At 43.6% G+C, this 23,445-nt stretch overlaps 2 protein-coding genes across 2 annotated transcripts in view; one reads left to right on the top strand and one right to left on the bottom strand.

Annotated features, from left to right (window-relative positions):
* The window catches only part of PPP2R5A (protein phosphatase 2 regulatory subunit B'alpha), a 42,796-nt gene extending 41,323 nt beyond the window's left edge, over window positions 1-1,473 (top strand). Inside the window, 1 exon segment of the mRNA XM_039567910.1 lies at window positions 257-1,473. Within this exon segment, the coding sequence (XP_039423844.1) occupies window positions 257-389 (133 nt within the window). The 3' untranslated portion in view covers window positions 390-1,473.
* Window positions 1,474-3,608: 2,135 nt separating this feature from the next.
* Window positions 3,609-22,799, bottom strand: PACC1 (proton activated chloride channel 1). Its single transcript, XM_039567911.1, has 8 exons — window positions 22,711-22,799; window positions 18,990-19,149; window positions 17,294-17,503; window positions 15,119-15,273; window positions 14,134-14,276; window positions 8,825-8,969; window positions 5,749-5,853; window positions 3,609-4,304 (listed from the first exon to the last, which is right to left on the bottom strand). Exons 2-8 carry the CDS (start codon window positions 19,027-19,029, stop codon window positions 4,143-4,145), a joined length of 960 nt encoding a protein of 319 aa, XP_039423845.1. The 5' UTR covers window positions 19,030-19,149; window positions 22,711-22,799; the 3' UTR covers window positions 3,609-4,142.
* Between the last annotated feature and the right edge of the window lie 646 nt (window positions 22,800-23,445).

Raw genomic sequence — 23,445 nt, 5'->3', positions numbered from 1 at the left:
AAACTGCAGCCATCTGTGCAAAGCCACCCTACAGCAATTGTCTGCATTTGCTGAAGCAAAGGTACAGTTTAACCACTCATTATTACTGATTTGTTATGCTCACTTTTTAATTGAGGAAACTGTAATTGCCTCTAAATACAGCTTTGGAGAAAAACTTGAAAGAGGAATTGGTAGACACAAGTCACAGTTAAGTGACTGTGTCTCTTAGCTTGTGCTTAAAACACATCTGAAATGCATCTTTCACTCTTTTGTACAGAGAGAAAAAGAAAGAATTGGAACGTGAAGAGTTGTGGAGAAGGTTGGAGGAGTTAAAGCTCAAGAAGGCAATGGCAGAAAAGCAGAACAGCACTCACAACGTGCTCAATGCACACAATACAAGTGCCAAATAAAAGAAATGACCACCTCTACTCGGCAGACATTCTTTTTTTGTACCCTTTTGAAATATATAAGGATTTGCAAAAGAAACCTCATCAGTATAATAGAAACAGCCAATTTTTTTCTCTGGCAAATGTAAAGATTTGAATTTAAATACAGCAGTTAAGTGATGTCATTACCACAACATATTGTAAATTTGTCTAATTGATATACTGTCACTTCCAATGTTTCATAGAACTGAATTATCATCCTTAATGAGTGAAATAATTACGGGAGTGGTGCGAATTATGACTTGAATTTTTGATTGTGTTGCACATAGGTGGTATAGTTTGCTACATACACATTTTTCCTTGTTTTATATGTGCTTTTCACATTGCTGCATACTTGGGTTAAGGTGATAGAAAAGGCTTCTAGTTGTGCTGTACTTTCTCAAATAAAACCAAGGTACGTTACCAGTAACTTGAGATACTCAGTATATGCCCCTTACAGCATTGAAAGGAACTCGGATACAGCGCTGTCCTTGAATTCCTGATTGGATTCAGATTTAGATTTACACAATGCTCACTTTAGAAAGGAGGTGAAGTAGGGAGAGAATCAGCTGCAACAGGTTGGGGTGGCCAGTGCCTCTACTCCACTCCTGCTGCCTCTTGGGTCCTGGGCTCATTAGGGATTTCCTCCTGCTACAGCTGAGGATGGAGCTTCCTCTGGAGAGCCCATCAATGATGCTCCTCATCAGCCCAAGGACACTCCAGAGTGGTACAGTCTCGGAGAGACCCATCTTGATGTTTCTGTGTTAGTTTTAGCATCTCATGGACTGAAGAATGAGACCAAAATTGAAATTAGTGTATTTTTTTTTTCAGTAAGGAGGGAAGGATGTCAAGAAAGAGTTCCTTGTTTTCTTTAAAGAAAATGCAGTCTGTTTCTTAAAGGTGGAAAGTTGGCAATAGAAGTCTTGTCTGTTTACTTGATCAAGTATTTTTTTCACATCTTTTATCAGAGTACCATTCCAATCTCTTAAATTGCAGTTGTGTGGAAAAATTTTGTAATGAAAGATCTTTGGGGAATTGAGCAGCATTCAATAAAGTCTTTATGTTTGTATTTAGTGCTGTACCTCACATCTTTGTGTTTATGAAGACCAGGAGAATTAGAATGGCTGTTACAACCAACCTTTTTAACTGTACAATCTGGCTTTTCATGGAGCGGCAGAAGTGGGGAAGTCCCTGCTATACTGTTTGAGTCATGTGTATTACACTTATTGTTGCTTTGTTTTGTCTCTAGGTAGTTGTTTCACAGAGGGTGTGGGACTAGCACTGCCTAAAGGGCCTTGTACTCCCAACTGCTCTGTTGGATCAATCCAATTCGCTGCTCCTCTCTGTCAGTTTTACATAAAAAGAGCAGTGAATCAGCTGCCCAAAGTAACTTCCATGGTAGCTGGCAGCCCAGAATTTAGGGGGGAAAAACCCCTTTACCTTTCATGGCCCTTCTTGCAGGGAAAGGACAGTCACACTGGCACAGCTCACCTCGGTTTAGTGCTTTAGTGCCTTTTCGCCCTTAGAAGAATAAAGTTCCCAGTGTGTGACAAGCTTTGCTCAGCTGTCCTAGAGCCTAAAGGAAATAACTTACACAAATGTTGGAGAACCAAACACATTGCAGGGGTCCAAGGAACAAATCACTGGCAGTTGTAGTTGTTACAAGTTTTCCCAAAAGTTACAAATACAGACATCAGGCTTAGGTAACAGAAACAACACAGGAGCTGTAAGATACCCTTCCAAATTGTGCAACACTTGCTGTCAGAATCACTCCTATAAATAGGTATGTAAAAGAAAGGTTTCTTGGCTGGGATCACTGGCCTGCTCTTGTAACATTTCCTTATAAAACAAAACATCTTGACAGCTGAGATGTAGTGACTGAAGTGGACTGCTGGGGAGTTTATTGAGGGAGAAAAAAAAGTACACATACTGCAAAAAGGAGTTTATCCTTCATTTAATGATGCTTTCTACTCGCCCCACAGCTGCAGCTAACTTACCTGCTCTGACCTCACTAGCAAAAAAAAAAGGAAGAAAAAATGTAGTAGGATCCATCAATCCATCAGTACCTGTTCAAATTGTTTAAATCCTTTTTTTTTTTTGTAAAATCCTAGAAATAGCTGCTGTAATACCATTTGTTCAAGGCACAGTTGGGTGTTTCTCTGGCAGTGAGGCATTAAGAAAGGTCACTTGTCATAGCACAGGCTGTTAGGTAGCAAAGTCAGTGGGGGTTTTCTTGCTGTGGAAGGGTTAAGTGGGGATTTTATCCATCCCCCCCCAGCCTCTGCCTGGTTTCTGTCCTGTTCCCCATCGCCCAGGGATGGAGTAGCTCTGTCTGCTTCAGCCATGCAGTGTATGGCCTTTGCTGCTCCCATCCAGTTCAATCTCAGTCCCTTGCTGTGCTCTTGGCTGAGCTGTTCAGGAGCCATCATTGTGAGGTACTGAAGATAAGGTGGGGACTGGACACCACTTGTCTCCCATACAAACATCTTTGGCCCCTGACTAAACACTTTCCTCCTAACAGCCAGTGCTGCTGTTCTGCTTATTTTACTACAATGAGTTGTTGCTCCCCTGTTTAAGGCTGTGTCTGGTCAATGATGTGCCTTAATTTGCTCTGGAAATCAGCTGAAAGTAATAAATTTTGTCCCAAAAGCTGCCTCAGTTGCCAAAAACAAGGAAGAAAGGTAAGGGGGTACTTTTGATACACTTACTCCTCTGAGTACTCTGCTGGAAGAGGAAGGAAGAAGCAAACTGTGACTTGGCATCCTTGCAGCAAAGCCTTCAGAGCAAACACGCAGTGGTGCCCTGCTCCCTGTAGACTCCACAAGTCCAAGTCAGGCATCTCAACTAACAAAGGACTTATAAGGAAGAAAAAGACACCACCACCCCAGCACACTTGGTGAGCAGGCATTCCCCACAGAACAGAGAATCACAGTTCCATGCCCATGCTGATGAAAGACTATTTTTCACTTCCTTAGGAAAGACTGCCAGAAAGAGGGATAAGCAACAGCCTGAGACAGACTTGGAAATCGACCACCAGCTCAGCCCCCCAGGTTGTCCTGTTGCTTGAGTTTTCTTTGAGCTGCACTGATCAGGAAAATCTTTTTGGTTTTCACCTTATCCTCATGCCGTAACACCCTGAACTGCCTCCTGTGAAGCTCCATCTGAACCTGAGAGCAGGTAGTTTCAAAGAAGGCACACAATGGCTTACTTGAAATATTTTTTAATATTAAAGTTGTTGCACTTTAAGTCAAAAATGACACGTAATAGAATTCCAGTGTATTTTGTTTTAAAACATACTTTGGAGAAGAGAGGCCAGGATGTTTTCAGAGTACTTTGCCTTCCACTAAGCACCATCAAGGCAGTGACTGTGCTACGTGCAGCTCACAGCTGATGCAGAAACTAAAGGGTCTGTTAGAGAAACATTCAAACACTGCCCACTTTTTCACCATTTACTACAGTGATGACTTTCTGAACATTAGTGAGTTCCCTTTTTTCCCTGTAGTTCCCCCATACACTGAGGTAAACTTGTTAAACTGGGACTAGAAAAGCATGAGTTTGTTAGACCTGTCCTAGAGTTAGCTCCGTCTGCAGTTCCAAGGCCGTTCGCTAGGCTGTTCCTCCAGCCAGCATCTCTCTGGAAGAAAACATACCTGGTTTGCAGCTTTAACTGCTGACTGCAGTTTATTCCAGTTATGTTCTATCCCTCCTGCTATGAACAGTTAGAAGGCAGCCTTAGCCTCAGTTTATGTGGTTTGTTACTTGACGAGTCCTCTTCAGATGCCTTCTTCGGATTTTGATCATCCACTTAACACTTAACTTAGCAAAGTCTGCTGCCTTAAACAGGGCCAGAAAGATACCACAAAGAAGAGCAATCATGTTCCAGGGGTTTGCTGTGATAATCTGAAAGAGATGACAAATATTAGTCCCCTCATCTGATTCCATGTATGTTATATTCCACATATATTATACCTATTCAGCACCAAACAACTCCATTTTCCAGACTGAAGTGTTTTGCAGCATATTCCTTTATACTGCACAGGTGGACTGCAGTGCCTTCTCCCCACACCATGGTTTTCTGACTCCTGCCATCAGGAAGAAAACACACCTTGTACTGACTGCTAAATTCCTTTTAGAGTATTTCAGAATAAGGAATTGTTTTAAAACTTTGGAGGTACAGTTAAATTGTTAAAATTACAGATTAAACTTACTGTATTATTTAAGTATTTACAAAAAGGAGCAGTCACATTGAAGATCTTCCAGATGACAAAGCTCAGAGAAGCAACTACTGAAAGCTTTACCAAGACAGCAGCATAATGTTAAACCAGCTTCTGACAGCAACAACTGCTGCTGCAGAGCTACAGCCACTATTTTGTATTTTTTGCTATGTTTGGTTCAAGAATAGTTAAGCTTATTTGTAGTTTGGAGTTCTCCTTGCACCTCTAGGCACAAGGATTTCCGATGGAGCAGGAAGAGCTAGGCTTAGGCAGCAATGGAGCAGGACACACTTTGGGCTGGCCAGCACGGTGTCACTGGGTCATCCCCCTAAGCCAGGTGGTCTCGAACAGGCTTCCCATATTTGTTAATCTTGCTGAAAGCTGCCACTGCTTGGGAATTATGGACCTTCAGCAAGAGGAAACGAGCACCCCCAATCCACTGGATCGAGGGCAGCTTGCAGCTGGGAGGTGGCAAAGGAGTGAACCCCCCCGGTAGAGAGGAGTGAGAGGTGTGGGAATAGGACTGGGCTCTAAAGGCCAAGGAGTGCCTGGGTCCTGCTGGGACAGCAGGAGTGCACAGGCCCATCTCCTGCCCTACACAGTCTGCATTCACACTCTGGTTTTGGGCAAGAAAACAGCAACACTGTAGATTTTGCTGCTGCTGGACCTTGGTTGTTGGGTAAATACAGTACCACATTTTATTCTAATAATGGCACAAGGCTATTTTTATTATTCTTATTTCAGCCTGGGTTTCTTGTAAATTAATTTTAAAAAGTAATTAAATCAGATTACCCAAGCAGACTTACTTAAGCAAAAAGTTCAGCCCTGACCTGAAGCTACACTTGGCTAGAACACAGGGAACAGGTGCTTTGCTTAGCTTCGTGTACCTCTAGCTGCAAGCAGAATGCTGAGTGTCACCAGCCCAAAGAAAAGCATCAGGTGGTCCTGACCTCCACACACAATGCATTATTGGACATAAGGAAGAGCCTAGCCTGAAATTTCAGAAGTCTCCTCACCCTTCCTCTGCATTTCTGCTTGGAGTGAGGTAACAGAGGCAAGTGCATGCTCACACAAACCATGAGCATGCACAGTCAGACAGTGGTTCAAGAAGGGACTAGCGGGTTACTCACGTCCTGAACAGTCTGTATGAAAGGATCTTTCCATTCAAACACCACAAAAAACAGCTGGTCACTCCTTGGTTTAGTTCTCTGGTCAATGTAGTTAACCACACTGGTCTGGGGAAAGAAAAGTGCAGGTTACTTTCTTTAGCTGTACAATGAGTCTTTTGTGCAACAGAAAGGCCTGTAAGAAGGTGAAAATACCAGACTGCTTAGGGACCTTCCACCTCAGACTTTCTCTACCTAAAACAATGGGCTGCCAAAATATGGCAAAGGCAGTTTCCTCCCTCCGTCTCATGTTCATATGATTTTCCTATTTCTCACTCGGTATCACAGTACAATACCATTTCTACATTGCCTTTCAAGGGGGGAAAACTAATTTCCAAAATTCATTTACTTGCAATAATACAACTTTTGGAAAGTTCTCATGAATGAATGTTAAATTAGTTTTATTTGCCAGAGAACCACACAATGGTGGTCAAAAAGAAGATTCCTTCTTTTTGAAAAATCAGCTGTAGAATAAACTAGAAGATTCCAACAAGTGCCAAATGAACATGGAAGGAAAGAAGCCCAGGTGTTGACAACCAACCCATGCTTCCCAGTACTGCCCATTAACTAGCTCACCACTTGAAACTAATGTTGCCCAGCAGAGCTGTAACACAATTCCAACAGGGAACTGGGTTAGGATACCAGACTGTGTTACAGCCACATGAAACCAGAGTCTCAAGAACCACAACCAGGAAAATATTAAGATATCAGGCCCCAGGAAAACATTTGTGTTGTACCACCTGCCCCCAGCCCAGGGGGGAACTACACAGGGTTCGTACACAGGCAGTAACCAACACAGTTTGAACTGACCCCTGCTCCTAGGGGACAACACAAACTGCCCAAGAGCCACACAGGGACCTCAGGAAAGCACAGTGGTGGAAGGGCTTCTCCCTTCTTCAACCCTCAGAGAAGTGTTTACATCTTGGTGCATGCAGAGGGGAGTACTGCTGCTCGTCCTGCAGTTGTTTCATTGTGTGCTGGAAGCAATGAATCCAGGAGCACTTTGACTTCATATCAGTGTTGTGACATGAAGATGAGACGTATGATGGAAGAACATGCCTTTTCCATGTTTTGTGAGCCCAGTTTCCCAGGCAGAGGAAGGCTGATTTGGAAGTCTTTAAGCAGACCACTTTCTTCATCTCCTTACAAGCCTTCCCACTGCTACAAAAGCCTCCCATCTACCATGGTGCAGTTTCTTTACAAATACCTCAGGGTTTCTCTCAGTCTGCTCCCCAGTCCCTGCCCTGAACAGATTTTAGGCTGTGAACAAGCAGAAGCAGGAGCTAGAACACTGTTTATGGCCACTCAGAGCATATGGGAGCTTCCCCACCCCCTGGTTTCTGGTCAAACATCTTTGCTGCAGGCTTGCCCCACACTTGTACAGCTCATTTCCTTATTGCAGGCTACCAGCACCCCAACCACACTCATCCAAGAAAACTGCACACCAGAAAACAAACAGCACACAAGGGCAAACGAAGGCAATGGGGAAGGAAGAAAATACAAATGAATGACTGCTGGGCTAATTAGCAGAGTGAGAGACTGTTCTGTTTGACCTAGTATTTGTATCCATCTTTCCAGTATGCCAGCTCCCAGGTTTGGGTTTGAAAGGCTAATGGACTTCTTGGTGCAATTTGAGCCCATGTTGTACCGTCAAACAAAGCAAGTGCAATTTATGTCTGAGCTGTTTCAGTATCTGCTGTATTATTAATAGGGATCTCATTCCTGGCTCATAGGTTTTATTAAAAACAAACAAACAAACCAACCCACAAAACAAACAGAAAACCCAAACCAGCAACAGTGTTCACTTACTCTGATGATCAGAGTCCATAACTGCAGGACTAAATAGATGTTTATGGTCACAAAAAGCTCATTTTTTCCTGAATTTGAGCCAGCCTTTTGTTTCCACTTTGAGACATGTTAGACTTGGGCACACAAAGGAGGACTTTCAAAAATCCTATACTTGGTAAGCACCAAATGGCAAGTGATACAGAGCTGTAGGTAATGAAGGACAGACAGACAATTGTCTTACTGTCAGTGCTTACATGGCAGCAGCAGACTGATGCATTCTTTCCTCTCCTCCAAACCAAGGCATTAATTTGGGACTTGCGTGACTCTGGGATTTGCCTCCTGTCCTTCTCTAGTGGAGCAGGAGGATACCCCTCTCACAGTCACAGCTCTGCTCTTCCCTTAAGGCTGTGCCATGTAACACCTAACTGTGAGAACTAAAGATAGAACTGGATATTCTGCTTCATTCTGTTCTCCCCAGAACACTCTTTCCAAGAGTACCATGGACTAAGAGAAAGTATAGTCTCTGAAAGAGACACCCTCTGGAAAGGACAGCTCTTAAAATCCTCATTTTTCACCACTGATGAGACACTTCCTTTCCAACCAACACTGGAAGAAAAACAAACTCAAAACACAATTATTTTCCTGTGCATTAATGTGAACAGAACAGGAATGAAAGTCAGGCTCATTTCCTCTCTAGATAAGTTTTCATCTTCCACCTGCATATTTTCTAGTTGTAAATGATGCAAGAAGTGAAGTTACTCCATGTTTCTAAGGACACTCAGCAGCTAAAAATTCCAAACTTAAACAAAAAGCAGACATGAGAATGCTACAAAGGATACAAGACTTACATTTACCTCTTTATCCTAACATCACTGGCAATCTAAACAATACCTCTTTCCAACAGTAGCTGTTATTTAGACAATTCCCTTGGCAATTTTCTCCACCTTGAACTGTAGGTAGCTGTGCTAATATTTCTATGTTCATCTCTTTGGACCCTCACCTCAGGTGTCATAACCCATTTGAGGCCTGGATTTCTGGCCTCCCTGTCAGCAGAAGTTTTTCTGAGCTGGGTCACTAGGCCACACCAACAGCTGAGCACATCAAGACATTCACACTTTTACAGAATCCCTCCTTGTTGAGAAACAATGGGAGTAACTAGAGCCAAAACTGCTCAGTGCCAAGTGGTGTAATGGATGCAATGAAACAAAAACCAAACTCCCAAAACATTATGAGAACTTTTTTTTCTTTTTACCTCTTGTTTGAATTCAACAGTCTCACTACCATCTTCTTCTTTTGTTTTGACCAAGGACATCTTGACCCAAGTCCGGAAGCCTCCAGAAAACTTCCAGCTGGAGTATGAACTTTCACAGTCCTTCATGAATTTTGCTTTTTCTGGACTAAAAGGAAAAGAGCGTCACTTTATTGACCAAACTGAGCACTGTAGGCAGGAGAATGTCAGACCTACAGGCACTTCAAACTACTTTCACAATTCCTTTTATTCTCCACCTGCTAAATTCAATGTATCTAAACCATTGGGTGTAGTGATGTTTTCATTAATGGCAGCACTTCATTTGTGCATCCTTAGCTGCAGAGGACTTACCTGGTGCCCTACGACCCCGGAGTTCTGCCTGCCTGTAGGGATTGTTCTGCCTCACAGGGGAGTTCAGCTCTGCTCATCTGTCACCTCTGGGACAGAAAGGAGCAGAGCCAGGACCTCTGGAAACAACTCATCACCATGTTACGAAGCAAGAGACAGAAGGAAGAGCCTAGAGGAAGGACAGGGTGCTTCTCCTCATTTCTGGTTGCCAAATAAACCAGTTGCAATGCAGACATGCTTAAAATGCTTCGAAATTTACATTTGGGATATTCCTATTATTTTGGAAAGACTGTAGCTTTGGTGTAAGGCTCCCACCTGCAATAACTGTTTTCCCAATATGCAATCACAGCTATTTGCAGCCCTCAGAACAGCAGGATTGCTTTGTGTGTTTTGGTTTGGGTTTTGTCTTTTAATACTGTGACTGTAAGCCATTTTAAGGCTTCCAACATCCCTCATGCTGCAAGCAGTAAAGAGGGAGCTTTAAGGCATATCTGGTCTCCACCTCTTCTCTACCAGCTGCACAGGACGTAGTGAATTAACCATGCTATTTCCTTGGAGAGCCTCAGTACTGTGATTTCAGCCACTTTCATGTCATCCCTCTGAAATAAGCCCACTGTGGTAAGTCATGAATCATTAAAGTCTATTTTTACTAAAGACAGATTTCAGGTTGTAGAGATATGCCAGGGTATGTTGGTCCTTAGAAGAAGGGAGAGGGTTTTGATCCAGACTAAATCTATCCACCTAGGAGAAGGGAAAGAGGATTCTTTGCTTTTATGGCAGAGGGTGTGCATGACTGGGTCTTTTAGGAGATTAACCTGTTTTGGTCTTCCAGGAGAAAGATGAAAAGAAGTAGATATGAAAAGCAGAGGTGAAGAAGCAAGTTCTTGTCCCAGAACAGGCCAGTCAGGAAGAATTCTCTAGCACTGACTGGATTTGTACTTTTCCTGTCTTTTCTCCTTAGTTTTTAAACTCAGGGCTCCTTTTCTTCCTGCAAATCAAGATGCCTTTATCTACAAGGACCAAAAGGACTGCACTGATACAAATATCATCACATTGATGGCTACTCTGTACACCACCTGCTCAGACTTAACAGATGAATACACACGTGTCCATGGGAGGGCAAAACCCAGCAAAGTCATTGCTCAAATCAGGGCTTCAGGCAATGGGCCCAAACACAGAATTCCACTGGGCACATGCACAGAAAAGAGAAGGGTTTCTGGGAAGAAAAACTAACATGCTTTGCTACCCATCAAGACACATGCCGTTCCAAGGGTGTTTTGGGAAGTTAGCAATATCTTTATTTGTCACATCAGGTGCTTGTTTAGTAACCCCAACAGGATGGCACCTCTCTGCCTCCCCTAGGAAAGATGTGGGCAGAGCCTAAGGACAAAGCCTGCTCCTCACCAGAACAAACCAGTGACATGGGAACACCTAATCCAACCACTGCTTCCCCCCTCGGGATGTGGGCAGAGCAGCAGCTGAGGGCACAGCACGGAGGAGCTCTGGAGTGCTTTGCCACTCAAGAGGAACATACATAATTAGCACTTTGCCAGCCAGTCATATGCCTAATGTCTGGCTAAATACGGCATCCCAGAAAAGCTTTCCAAGCCAACATGGAAAAATGAGGCAGGAAGTTATGACGCAGAGCTGAGTGTTACAGCCACAACTCCCATGGCAGCAGACAGCAGCAGTATGCTCTGCCTTCGACAGTAATTGTAGGCTTGAAAAAGAAGGATTAATAATATCTTAGGAGAAGCTGTGGAGAAGTGATCTGAGAAGGCATCTCCTTGCATGTGCCCATAATCCAGACCACTGCCATAAAATGAGGGGAAAAAAGGGGGGCGGACAGGAGGAGCAGAGCGGAGAGGCACAAGCTTTGCACAAATTATAGCAGAGGGCAAATAACAAAGCTTTAAAACCACACACAAGCAAGTGAACACAAGACAGGCAAGGGATTTTAAGCCAAAAAACAGTTCTCCAGGCAGTTTCTTTTAATTCCCTCTTCACACCAAAGACAGACAACCCACACAGGCTGCACCTCTTTTTTTTGTTGCTGTTTGGGTTTTTTTCCTTCCTTTTTTCTTTCTCTTTTTTTTTTTTTCATCTGTGGGAGTCACTAACCTATTTCTGGACTGGGCTGTAGTGCTGCAGAGGATCCTTCTAACACCAGTCTCTATGGACTCCCCCTGTGAGCCAGAGGAAGTTTTAGGACATCCCACCAGCAGATTCCAATGCAACAGCAAGAGCCAAACCCATGGGTGGTTCAAACCTAATTTGTGTTTATTGCTTTTGCATCTCCCCAGAGCAGCAAACTGTCAAACAGCCATGACATCTAATAAAGGCTGGTGTGGTACCAAAAGTCCTTTTATGCTGTATTTCTCTGCATGCAGCAATCCAGATCAGAGATATGAACATGGAGCTCTGTTTAGACCCTTAAATCATCTCTGATCTGTTCACACTGGTATCCTTCATTCCACAGGACCATAAGTTATGGGACATGCTACACTAACAACTGTTTTGCCAGGAGTATATTCAGAGGATTTTCTTCTAAACCCCATGTATTATCCTAATGACAGTTCAGGATCGGAACTTGTATTTTTAGCCACACTTTTTGGGTAATTTGCAAGGGTTTCATTATTTCCCTCCCTCCCTCCAATTAATATGGCACAGACAGCAGCTGCCACTGCCTTAAAAAAAAGGAAAAGAAAAAGAAAAAGAAAAGAAGCCAGCAGCATCTCCCTCCAGCTCAGAAGCCAACAACAGCACACAGTGCAGCAGTGTTCTGTGGAGAGCAGAACAAAACCAGTGAGCAGTGCCAGTTTCATGGAGCCTGATCCAATTTTAACAGAAGAGCTGCAGAGAATAAAGCCCTTGACAGAAACGAGTGGACTTTGCTCAAGTCCTCAGCACTTACTACACCACAAAAAATCTCTTAAATGTACAAGTCTCTAGATGCCATTTTTGTACTGCTTGTGGCACCTCTGATGACACTGTACATGAACTGCTGGGCACAGTGTTGTTCTGGGCTCTCATAACCAGTGAGACACTTTGTCAGGAAAAGCAGTTAACAGAGGCCAGTAACTGAAGTTGTTAGAGGCTGTATGGAAGGACACACAACAGTTTCTACAGATCTCTTAATCCAGACTTCCCATCAGCTAAATTTAGCATCTGCTGATGAACAAGAAATTGTTTCTATTTTCTCTTCTGCTGGAAGCTGGACAGAACGAGTTCTCTCCACATACACAGTGCAGTTTCACATGCACTTTTCATAGTCAGGAGAAATGTAAACTCCCAACCTGCCCTGAGCCCGAGTTCATGCCCCAGGATGCCAGGACAGCAAACACAGCACTGAGCAAGACAAGCCATGTCATTTGTACCAAGCTTTGGAGGATGCTGTAGAAGAGACACCACTGGCCTCTTGCCCACAGCTGGTTCTTTTCCTGTATTCCACATAGACATGCAGATCATTTACCACTAAAGCCTTCATTCCCTTCCCAATTTTACCATTCACCTGGGTTAGTTCAAAACTAATTTTAACTCCCATTCCCCTACTACCTGCCCCAAGCAAGCACAAAGGACGCATCCCCAAACAAACATCCCCATTTCCCATGAGGCTTCCAAGGCCTGAGGATGCACAGACTGAGCTGTGGCTTGGTAGCTGGTTCATCCTGCCCCAAGCCAGGTGCAGCACCAGGGGTGGTCTCAGACAGGGCTTGTGTCTGGCAATATAGAAAGGGCTGAGCACCTTGCTGCAATTGGTCCCACCGTAAGCATTTCTAACCAGAGCACAAGACATAAAACCAGAAAAAAACAACATGTAAGGAGCAAGCAGCACCTTCTACACCACCACTCTTAACTGGTATTTTCTCACCCTAAAATATCAATGCCTAAAATATCCGGAGCATTAACATTTTATGAGGTGTTTTAGCACAATTACAGAGAGTAGTTAAAGACTTAGGATCTCTTAGAAATGCTTTGTAAAAGGCAAATCCAGCTAACTGGTCTTTGGCCACCCAGAGGTATCATGTCTGAACATTTCCAGTCTTTGATCCATTTGAAAAGCACCAGTCTGACCATGTCCAAGCCCCTGAGAAGGCCTTGCTACAATAAAATCTGTTCTCTTCCCTCCCTCCCCTAATTTTGTTTTGCATATGTCCTTTATCCCCTGTCCCTTTTTCACTGAGCATCTATTACCAAATTAAGGCTTTCTATCAGGCTTCACTGTGACTAATATTTCTTGCCTAACTTTTAATCTGGATCACAGAGGGAAGAACAGAACCTGAATTTAAATTACAGTAAAAATTAAACAATTAAGTACAAAATTCATTCTCAAAAGGTGGGAAAAAGAGCGGGTCTTTCTTGAAAGTTCAAGACAGGATTAATTCCATTCTTGTTAAAATTAGAAGAAGGTAGATTAGATACTCCAATGGTACCAATGTCAAACCAATATGAAGCAATTTTGAAAACTCCATATATAAATTTATATCATTCTGTAGAATTTTACATAAAGCCAGTAATACAAAGAAACAGAGTTAATCATTCAATGAAATCACAATAAATCAACCTGGGGATCTGACCTTTACAGTAATTGCTTTAAAAACCCCCAAATGGTACAGGAATATTAATGTTCTTGGTGCACTTCCTGACACACTACCCAGGACAGCACACTTCCTGATCACCCATAGCAGCAGACAGCAGGAAGCCAGCACAAATTCCAAACTTTTAGAAAGTGCAGCAACAAATGGTTTAAGCCCAGCTGAAGAACCGTTTTTGTCACTGGAAAAAGCCCTCAGTACATTTTTAAAGGTCAGATTAGTAAACAAAGACATGAAAGAGCACCAACATAGTCCAAATATTAAAAACAACATAAAAGCTTCTCTAATTTTCACTGAAAAAGCCCTACTTTCACAATTATTGTGACAGCAAGTTCAGTGCAGTCACAGGCTCATCCCCCCTTTACATACCTGCTGACAAACTCTTGGAAAGAAGAAAACAGCAGGTAGTCAATGGCACTAAAATCTTGGTCTGTTTCATTTAAATGGAACTGCAAAAACACCAGTTCCCTCTTCTTCACATCGCGAGGGCCTTGAACAACCAAAGCATACTTCTGTAAGCAAACAGAGATGGTGAGAGGAGCAAAGGAATCCTCATTTCCTGTTCATTAATTTGCCATCTGGCACTAATACTCTACAGAAATCTAATACACACTGATTTTAATAGATGTGCTACTAAGTACACATCTATTAAAATACCTAACAAGAATGCCAATTAAGTTCCTCCTTTTAGTTTAAAAATGAGGTCTTTACATCAAGATTCAGTGTTTAAATATTAATATTTAAGCATTAAATATGGTCCTTTGTGGGTTTTGGGCATTTGCTTATACAGAAGCAAGCTTCCCTGCACTTCTAAGGGTAATTTAAGACACTCTATCACTCAATGTACCCACCTTGCTGGCTCACAGCATTTCAGTGTAATGAAACACCTGGTGCCATTTGGGATTCTTCCAAGTGTGACAAACATGGTATGTAATTCCTAGCAGGAATTCATGTATGAATTCCCAGCAAACATACAAAAAGAGATTAGCTATCCTTCTTTAATGGGTACTGATACTGCTTTCAATCAAAACTAGATTTACAGTATCGAGGAAAATGCTTCCCAGTTCATTTAGGAGAAGAATGAAGTGAGAGTTTCACTGTGAAAAATGCCTTATTTTATCCCATTAAGGTTTCTGTGCTGAACACACCCACAGGACAGCTGATCTTCCATAACACACACGCACACTGACTGGGGTCTTTTACATTTCTGAAAACAAAATGACAGATGGCTTATAAAAAACCAAACCAGAAGCATGGATTTCTTTACAGCACAGTACATACTTTTAGTTTCCAATAAGATTATAAGCAGAAAAACCCATACTGAATAAGCTTTGTACCATTATATTGTTATTACCATAGTTTGATTAGTAAAAGGATCTGTGTAGTTGATCCTCTGAGTGGTGCATTCAATATCTCCTGGCTGACCTGGATTTATCAGAGGTGGAATGTGATCGTAGTAATGATGTTTGCAGCTAAGCAGCCGAGCCTTGCCTGGGTAAAAGGCAATACCTGGTTGGGGAGAAAAAACATTGCAGAGCACTGATTTCCTTCCTGAGTACACAGATTTTCATTCTGGAATTTAATCCCACAGGATACTGAACTATCCTTAAGATCCCACAAAACAATCAAATTAAACCATGCAGTTCTACATTTTTCTGGAGCAGGACAAAAGCACCAGCATCAAAAGCAAAAACAGACAAAAGCATCAGGACAGAACCCCCACGATGCATTGGAAAAAAATCACGGTTCACATTCTGTTACAACAATTCAAGGTTCCTAGAAGCTAGTCTCCCTAGTCTTCTCACAAGCCAGCAGCTAATCCATCAGTCCCTCTCACCCCAGGTGAATCTGTAAAATAAGTTAGGGGGCATCAAATGGGACATGCAGTGCCTTAGTTTTCAGATAGTAGCATTCAACACATCAAATGTTAATTGGAAATAATGTACATACCATACAAGACAGATCAAAGGTCACTGGCTGAGCTAATAGAAGCAAAAAGATGCTCCTCAGAATACAGCATCTTCTGTTAACTGAATGTGACATCATGCAAGAAATCAAAGCCATCAAACACACACTCACTGCTGCCATCCCTTATTATTTACATCACTGGGTAGGCAGGCTACTAGTCCACCTGGATGGAAACTCAGATATGTCATTCAAACAACCTCAGCCACCTCAGCTTTGGAAGGCTAGCAAAATACAAGAACCAGATCCCAAAATCCTTTTACACCAGCTATGCCATATTTATTACTGAAACAAGCTTGCTGGAAGATAATCTTGTCCAACTTATTTTTAAAAAGAGTGTGATTGATTAGATATAATTAACTCACACAACTGAGAGGACCTGTCCACCAAAATGTGAGATGTCAAAGCACTCAGCATATATCAGCCTTTCTTCAGAGCTCCATGCTTACAACTTGCCCTCTCATCATTTTAACAGAGCAATAAACTGAAGGACTACATTAATTTAGTTCTCTGATCTGCAGGGATCTCCAACAATACTTTCAGATTAATATGTATGCTGCTTTGCTTATTTAAAATCTGCTTATTTTCTTCCTGTTGCTGTATGAAAAGCTCACATGGAGAAAAAAAAAAACAAATAAGGGGAAAAGCTTGAGTTTGCTTGCTCTTACAGTCAGATTCATATGGTCCAAACCCAAGGCACTACTTCCAGAGCTGGGCCTAACTAGCCATAGAGAAAAACAACTACAGTAATATGGCAACAGCTCAAAACACTCACCTTTCAGCCACAATTACTGAGGTGGGTATTTGGAAAATGTGGTAACACTTCAAAGAAGAAGTATTCTTGTTAAACTGGAAACTGACTGATGGCTGACTGAGCTGCACTTGCTACCATGGCTCTACTTATGAACAGCTACTGGACAATTAAAAAGAATAACAACAACAGAACTCACTACTCAAAAATGTTCCTGTGGAGCCATTCCTCCTGCAAACTGCAACTGTTTCTGCTGCCACGCTGCATTTTTATGCCAACATTGTTCCCTGCAGTCACATCACATTTTCATTGCCTACTGATGTAATACCATGTTGTAAACAAGGCAGGATGGAAGTAGGAAGTGGCATTGTGGTTATTTTGTGGTTGGTTTGAGAAATTCACCTTCTTTAGTGTGAACGGCATCTCACTGCCCAGTGCAGCACTGAGCTTCTGATACACATCCTATGTGTTACCCTGTTTGAATGATACAGTTTGGGGAATATTTCCAAAAGGAATTATCTTTCTCCCCTAAAAGAGGACTCGTTCTAGAGTCTGAAAACACTTCTTGTCTATCAAATGTTGCATAATTCTCCACAGCTTCTGCCATTCATGTTATTGGCATGAAAGCTCCCAAAAATCTCCTCTACAATGTTAACATTTCTGTGCAAAGTCAACACAATTTTAGATTAAAAGGAGAGGAAATTAAAGTAACATATGCACTCTGGGCCCTGGAGAATGACCACCAAAAATTTCAAACAATCCAAGGAAAACATGAATGAGAACTTAATCGATTTTGCTTGTTATTGCTCTTACCAGGTGCATCATACAAGGACACTTCCTTGTAAGTGACAGACATCACTGGGTGCTTGAGCTTCTCTCTGAAGTCACTGATGGTTTGGTAGACAAGGAACACAGCTACAGCCATGAGCAGCAGATAAATAAACAGGAGAATTACTGAAAAAACATTCTTTAGGCAGGTCTTGCTGAAACGCAAAGAAGGGGTAGTGGTACCCAATTCACCATCTGGAACCAAACAGAATATGGATTGGGACTTTAAAATACAGATATTGGTGCTGAATTTTCCTTTAAAGATCAATCATGTGAGGGGAAAGTAAGCCTCAAACTCAGCTTGATTTAAAAAAACACCTAATTCTGGTTTTTATCATCAGTCAGGCAGATGCTTCCTTCTCAAGTGTGAGATGTAATCATCCTAAGACTTTTCACATGCTGGAATTTGGCACTCTGCTTAAGGCCACTGCAGGCAGGAAGTGAGGTTTGTTTTCAAGGACAACTCAGAAACAAAGTTTAAAGTTCACAAGAAAGTCTGTTGATGGTCAATTCTTTGCTTCTGGAAAAAACAACTCCTTTCCCTCCATTTCCAGTCTGAAGCGATTCTTTCACACACTCAGCACAGGCATCAGAGGAGTGATTTAATATTCTAATGCTCATGTCCAGCTCTCTGCAGTGCATCTTCACCATGGCAGAAGTCACTAAAGTGACTTCACTCTAGTTCATAACTCTTTGTGCATGTTAAAGGCTTTCATAGAAGGATTTTTCCAATTACAGCTAGAAAAAGACTGACCCAATTCTCCCAGAGTCTCCTTTCCTTCAAACCTTATTCTCTGGGCAATACTTTCAAGGATAAAGGTTCCTGTACTCTTGAGTTACGCATCACATCTTGGTCATGAGCAATATACAGCTGAACACACAAAAGGAGCACTAAAACTCAACATAAGAAAGGAAATAAGCAGCCATGCTTCCTGCTGACTGTTCTGTGTGGTGTCACTGAATGAGTCAGGCCCTCTCAGGCCATGCCACATGCTGCTCTCCAACTCTAATAGCACAGTTTGGTGTTTGCTCCTCCCTACAGCGAACATGAACCTTCTAGTAAACCCTATTGCACACATAACCACTCACAAAGGTCCATGGGCAAGTTACATGCCAGGAGATGGCAGCCAAGACATTAATATGCATAAAACTGCGCTGCTGAAACAAATGTCTTGAACAGCTGCAAGGTGCTTAGGCCATACTCCTTTCAGGCTGGCTAACCTCAGTGCCTACACCTGGGCTGCAATAAGCTCATTTAACACTGCTCCATGCTCTCCAAAAGCAGTTTAACAAAGAGTCTGTTTAAAAGCTTGTCTATTCAATACTGCATCTTGCTCATGTAAATCTCACACAGACTCTGCCTGCAACCCACTGCCACTCAGGTAATACTCAACATAAAGGAAGATGACATACTAAGCTCTCTCAGAGCCAGATGTGCTGAACCTGTTTTGATTGAGCACAGTTTGTGACCAAGAAATATTCTCCTATTAGTCCTTGGAAAACCTCCTTGGCTTTCCCTCAGTACGGACTCACATAAAATAAGTAATTTAGTGTTTGTAATTTAGTGTTTTGTTTGCTTTCAGAAGTGCAATAAAATAAGAAAACCAAAACAACCAAAGCCACACAGAGCAGCAGCTAACAGGCCCTAAAAATCAGTAATTTCTGGGTCAATAGTTCTCACCTGGTAAAATAACAGAGCTGGAATCTTCATGAACTTCCATCTCTCCTTCTCTCTCCTCTGTTGGGTTTTCAGATACTCGCTCCACATCTTCACTCAGCTGTGTAGTTAAAACAGTGGTTCAATTTCCAAACATGCTCTCAACTTGCAATTGTTGGAATTTCTATGGTACAAATAAAAGAGGTTCCAACTAACCAAACACACAAAACCATGCCCCCAGTCCAAGAGCACCCAAAATCTGTTCCACTTGTTCACAAGACAAAAGCCACATTTCTGTAGACTTAGAGACAAAAATTAAGTGACTTGCATGCTGCAAATTTAACCTACTTCTACCCTGCTGCTTCAACAATAACATCACCTTTCCATTCAAGATCAAAGTAATTATTTCCCTGGCAGCTCCAACACACTTTAAACCCCCAATTAGGACAATGTTCTCTGAAATAAGCAGGAACTTGGTTCTGTCACTGAAGAATATATTTTTAGGCATAAAGAAACCACAGCACATACCAGCAAACAGAGCATTAGCACTTCTTAATAAAGAGGTGCAAAAAGCACGAGATGCATTTTGACAGGTGTTCGAGCAAGCCACTGGAATACAGTCTCAGCCACATAGGTGGGTGGGTCATCATGAGACAACAGTCAAGCATCTCTGTATTTCTGGTCCTTATTTGATCTCACTGCGCAGATTATTATATATTAGTGGCTATGCAGGTAATTAATCTTCCAGTGTTTCTGAAACACCAGCAGAGACCAGAATTTTGCTATTCAGAACTCCGGGCTCCAACTGCCAGGCCACTTCCATCAGAGTCAGAAGCTTGTCACATCCGATACACATCACATGAGGTCATGAAGCACTACAGTTTCTAAACATTATAAATATAAAGTATCTCCTGTATGTTTTCCAAGTCTTCTTTCATGGTGGGAACTGACACAGAGGTTACAACAATGCAAAGCAGGGCATGAGCTTGCAGCACATCACATTAGCTTTGCTCCTGTTTCAAGGAAAATGGGGGCACAGTTAACGCAGCAGCTGCACTGAATGCTATTAAACATCACACTCCTAACTTACTCAACAGCAACGTGCATGTATCCATAAGGAAGTGCTTTTATTTCACCCAACTTTAATTCAGTTCTGAAATCACCATTATACTATTGCCAGATCATCATTAGCACCTATTAGGAAAGAGTCTGCTCACTTCACATCTTCAAAGTCTGACGTAAAGTCTCCATCACCTCCTGCTGTATTTCTGTGCTCATTTCCACCATGCAAAGCAAGATGAAAGCAGTTACCTGGTTGTTGTTAAATGCTTAGTACATAAATAAAGCATGATTTCCCTTAGCATGAAGCAAGAAGTGAACAGGTAACTTCCAGGCTAAAAACTCAGCTCACTTGCAAGACTCTTACCAGGGTCCAACTGATGATACCTTTTTCAATTACCACCATCAAATAAGGGAAAATTAACACTCTGCTCCTTTTTGTAGAAACATGCTGGTTCTGTTTGTTTACCTGACCCAAAATAAGCTATTCTGACCCAAGAAAAGTACTCATGGAACCTCTTGTACTTCACTAAATCAGCTAAGAAGACAGTTCCAATTATACTTGTGCAAAATGGAGATACCAGAGCTGACCCAACAAATGTAATGCAAGTGACAAAGTTCCTCAGCCGAATCCCACACCTCTCTGATTCCCCAGGTACAGGCACCTCATTGACCGAGGTTATTGGGAGGGTAAGTGAATTCTATTCCCGATGGCAAGGAGATCCCAACACAAGTTCAAAAAAGAACAGAACATGCAACATTTCTTATCCTTCCAAGAGGACCTATAGCAATTCTTTCCAACAAGCAGAAGAAAGATGATCTTAGAAGTAACTCCCAAACTAAATGATTCTGTGATTCTGTGAAAAGCTCAGAAAGCACAACCTTTCAGCACTCCTTAGAAACAAACCACAAAACCCCAAACAATATGCAACTATGTTTTCTTATCTCTGTTCACAATGTTTCATAAGCTTTACACACATAAAGCCAGAGAAGGACAGCCAGGCAAGAGCAGGACTACTAACATTGCTTCAGGTGCAGTGAGGAGGTTGAGCTGATGTGTAACACCTGCTCCCTAAAAATAACTATATTTTACTGCAGAACCTGAACACCTGAACTGAGGTCACCAAGATGCCAGCGCTGTGCATGGCTCAGGCACTGCGCTCTGAGCAGCACACAGCATCCTGACTCTGCAAGGCAGGGCAGCACAGACCTACAGACCCAACACCTCACACACACACTGAGCTACAGTCTCCTGGTGATGGGGAAGCCAGGACAGCTGATTCCACTTGTCGCTCCTCTTAGATTCAGGGATTCTGCCAACAGTGAACCTGGAGCATGCCAACCAGATTCACCCTCACATGCCAGCTCTTTCTACGTGGTATTTTTGATAAAGGAGTGAAGTGTGGTGCCAATCAGAAGGAACACAGATTGCAGGGTGGTTAAGCTTGCAACAAGATGCAGAAACAGGAGAGGACGTCAAGGGCAGGAAGGGCATGAAACAGACCTTCACTCAGGATTCCTTTGGGTTCAGCACATACAGCTGAGGGAGAAACAACTGCAGGAGCCTGCCCATGTCCCAGCAGTTCTTTTTCAGTCCTGCACACGGAAAAGCACTGAAACAGAAGCTCAGAAAAGGCAACTCCAGATATTTGTGCAGTCCTGCTAGGGACAGAAGCAACAAAGACGGCGGCAGGTGCCAGAGAAGGGATGAGCACACAGGTACTGCACTTACACACACACCCTATCTTGACTCGTGCCACAGTTTGAGATAAACCTAAACATATGGAGCAGTGTCAGTGGTGGCTGATACTCAAGGTGGAAACATAACATGCATAGTCCAGTCCACACTTCAGGCATCAGTGCAGCTTCATTAACTCTCTCAAGTATCTCCTCTATGTACAAGCACGTAAGTAAATTCCATCTTGATAGTCCTGGGCTAAAACCCTCCTACTGGATAAAAACCCCTTAAATAAAAGGAGAACTTGTTCATACATGCCTTTAGCTGATCTGCTGATTCATCACCTTCCAATGCCTCCAAGCCTGGCAAGAAAACCAGAAGCTGAAACTAAACAGACAGTACTACACTAAATTAGAATGTATTAAAACTGAGCCTCGAACTACCCGTCACATGCAGGGGAAGGAAAATATCTACATTCCTTTTGCCTGCAAGATGCAAACAAAAGTGCTCTGCAGTAACTCTCTACCGCTGCTGAACTTGGCACAAATAGCCTGTATGCCTACTAGGAGAGATAGGAACGAGCAAGGAAGTCGGGTTGCTGAGCCTGTACATTGATATGCAAACCAGGCGCTGCCTCAGGCTTTTGGCAGTGTGATAAAGCGTTCTTCAGTTTCGGATGCGGGACTTCTAGTACCCAAATCGCTTCTCACACCCGACAGACCATCCCCTTGTTACCAAACCCCGGTCACACAGTCCAGCTGTACCCACCTCACACACCTAAAACAACCGCTGCCCACTATTTCAGCCACGTTCAAAGGTAGGACGCGGAGCTGCGCGCACCCGAACCTGCGGTGGTTTCGGTGCAGGTGCCGCCTGCCGCCCCAGGCACCCAGCGCCGAGCCGAGCTCTCCGCGACAGCGCCGGCTGCCCCCGCTCGCCGAGCGGCGAGCCCCGGGACGGCCACCGGCGCCCGGCGAGCTGCCCCGCGGCCCCCCCGGCCCCCCGTACCTCCTGGTAGGATGCGGACACCTCTGGCTTTGGCATAGCATCGGCGGGAGCGGCGCCGCGGGGGCCGGGCAGCGCCCGCCGGCACCGCACGGGGCGGGGGCAGCCACGGGCCGAGCCGGCCGAGCTGAGCCGGGCCGGACCGAGCTGAGCCGAGCCGAGCCGGACCGATCCGAGCCGAGCCGGGCCGGACCGAGCCGCCCCGCCCGGGCAGGGCCACGCAGGCGCCGCCGGGACCCCCGAGCCGCCCGCCCCGGCCGCTTCCCGTCCCCCGGGCGGTGCCCGCCCCTTGCCGGGGCTGCCGGGAGGCGTAGTCCGGGCGCGGCGCTGCGGTCCGGCAGCACAACGCCGGCTGCTCGGCACACGTGTAAGGGGCTTTTTGGGAGGGTTGTAGGAACATTTCTCCCCCCCAAGAGGTGTGCTGTGTCCTGGCGCGGAGAGGAGTCTTTTCTACACCGCGCGCTTCACAACTCTGCTAACAGGAGCATGAGCCAGACTGGAAAAGCAGTTTATGATAATTCTGCCAGCTCCCCCCAAGCTGCACAGCATTACCCTTTTGATTTTTTTTTCATTTTTATTATTATTTTCTTTTGCTCAAGGCTGTTAGCAGAACACCGACACCATCAGACAGAACTCCTGTAGGACCCCTGGGATGACCCATCCATGCTGTGCCCGCAGCAATGGGGCACTGCAGGAAAATAAAAAGTCAAAACCACGAAAGAGCTGATTCACGAGCCA

This window comes from Corvus cornix, chromosome 3, assembly GCF_000738735.6.
Source record: "Corvus cornix cornix isolate S_Up_H32 chromosome 3, ASM73873v5, whole genome shotgun sequence".
Classification (NCBI taxonomy): domain Eukaryota; kingdom Metazoa; phylum Chordata; class Aves; order Passeriformes; family Corvidae; genus Corvus; species Corvus cornix.
The sequence above is the reverse complement of the archived record's forward strand: the minus strand, read 5'-3'. Positions and strand labels throughout refer to the sequence as shown.